This window comes from Cucurbita moschata, unplaced genomic scaffold, assembly GCF_002738365.1.
Source record: "Cucurbita moschata cultivar Rifu unplaced genomic scaffold, Cmos_1.0 Cmo_Scf00016, whole genome shotgun sequence".
Lineage (NCBI taxonomy): Eukaryota > Viridiplantae > Streptophyta > Magnoliopsida > Cucurbitales > Cucurbitaceae > Cucurbita > Cucurbita moschata.
In genome coordinates, this window is record NW_019268532.1 from 2,962,865 (window position 1) to 2,964,882 (window position 2,018).

Below are 2,018 nucleotides of genomic sequence, written 5' to 3' on the forward strand. Positions count from 1 at the left end.
AATGTTCTCGTAAAATTTAAGAGTATTGTTGAAACTATTCAAAGTTAAATGATATCTTTTTATAGGCAAACCAGACCTCACAAATCGAAAAACATCGAATTCATAAAACAAGTTTTAATTCTTCCATTCTTTCTCTTTATTCATATTAATCGAGTTCAAGCTAATACAATTTTTTTAAAGTAGATAATCATTGAACTCTTTATTATAATCCATAGTTCATAATACTTTAAAATTTTAAAACCCTCTCTTCTTTTTGTTGGTTCTCTCAGCATAATCAACAAGTTTTTCAAGCTCCTCCTCACTAATAAGCCCATCTCCATCAGCATCAGCATAAGCTAAACCATAATGAGCTTTGTAGAGTGGAATGATAGAACCAAAGAAACTAAAAGCCTTTGTTAACTCACTAACACTGAGGTACCCATCACCATCGATATCATGCTCCATGAATATCTCCTTGATTTGGCTCCTACTAAGCTTCATACTCGCCCCCTTCTCTTCGGCAGCCTTAGCAGGCACCTTCTGAGCTTTGGGTGCAACATCCTTCTTCTTGGCTTCTGGATTGTGTGATCCTGGGTTCTTAGCTTGGTTGTGGTGGATGGCTGCACTTAGCTCCTCCTTGGAGAGGCTTGAATCAGCATTTTTGTCATAGTTTTGCATGAGCTCTTGAGCTTCAGCTTCAGCTCCATGAGCATGGTCCCTGTGAAGTTGAAGAGAAGCTTCAGCCATTGTTGAGGTTAGGTTTTGTTTGGAGATGGAAGAAAACTCTTGGAAGAATTGGATTTTATAGTGATTTTGAGCAATGTACTTTGTTTTCTTGATTTTGACGTAGAATCTTATTCCTTTTTCAAGTGGTAAATGAATATTCAAAGTGAATAATTCTATTTAAATTCATAAATTTTGTAATTCATTTTATGAATAACTTGAGAAAATTTTCATTTGGAGCGTTGACGTGATATGATATGTGAGATTTCACCTCGGTTGGGAATAGAGAACGAAACATTGTTTATAAGAATGTGGAAATCTCTCTCCTGCAGACCCGTTTTAAAAACCTTGAGGAAAAAACCAAAAGGGTGTGAAAATCTCTTCCCCTCAAGATTTTTAAAACGCATCTGCTAGGAAGAGATTTTTACGCTCTTATAAACGGTGTTTCGTTCTCCTCTCCAACCGAGGTGGCATCTTACAATGATAACCGGTCTAGTCTGGAATACTATCTCCAAACTACAGGGTTAGGTTGAATTATATATATATATATTCAGTTTTGGTTGAGTTGATTTTTTTTTGGAGAAAATCGGGTAGGTTTGCAGGTTAACATTTTTTTGGTCGAGTCAACCCGATCAACTCGAAACTAAGGTTACAATTCAACCCAACACAAATTTTTAAATTAGTGTGAATATTAAGAATATTAAACGTTTGTAATCAATATTACTGATATTTTGTGACTTGTGAATGTTTGATATTTGAATTTTATGAAATTTTAATTATTAATGTAACATGTATATGGATAAGTACAATGTTTTAAAGATAATTATAAAAAAATATCAATCCAATCCCATTGAGTTAAGTTGTGAACTCTATTCGAGTTGTTTAAGTCACAACTCGATCAACCTAATCCATGTACGACCCTAAATTTTATTATTCTAACTATATGGTTTTTATGTTTGATAAATGTCTGAGAGGCATATTTATATAATTATAAAAGTTAAAAGAATTTAATATTTGTTATAATTAAAAATAGAATCATAGATTTTGGAGGTAAACTAATAAAATTTATAGTATTAATTTATAATAATAAATTATATCCTTTTCATATTAAAGTTATTCATATTCTAACTCTTTATGTTCCAACGGTTCACATTCGAACTTGGTAATTATTAAATAATATTTTTGTCGCGAGTTAGAGAAAGAAATAATCATAAGAATGGGAGAGACGTGGAATTTGATACATTTGAGAACGCATTTCGAGAAAGTGGGAGGAAATGAAAGATAAATGAAATTAAAATGAAGAATTTGGGGATGTG

General features: G+C 32.3%; 1 protein-coding gene across 1 annotated transcript; it reads right to left on the reverse strand.

The window, feature by feature from the left end:
- Positions 1–234: 234 nt before the first annotated feature.
- On the reverse strand, positions 235–726 carry LOC111454616 (calmodulin-like). Its single transcript, XM_023096111.1, has one exon. It carries the CDS (start codon positions 724–726, stop codon positions 235–237), a length of 492 nt encoding a protein of 163 aa, XP_022951879.1.
- Positions 727–2,018: the final 1,292 nt, after the last annotated feature.

What these genes read in the sequence shown, in the direction of transcription:
- LOC111454616 (XM_023096111.1), bottom strand. Translation starts at nt 726, where the DNA reads ATGGCTGAAGCTTCTCTTCAACTTCACAGGGACCATGCTCATGGAGCT.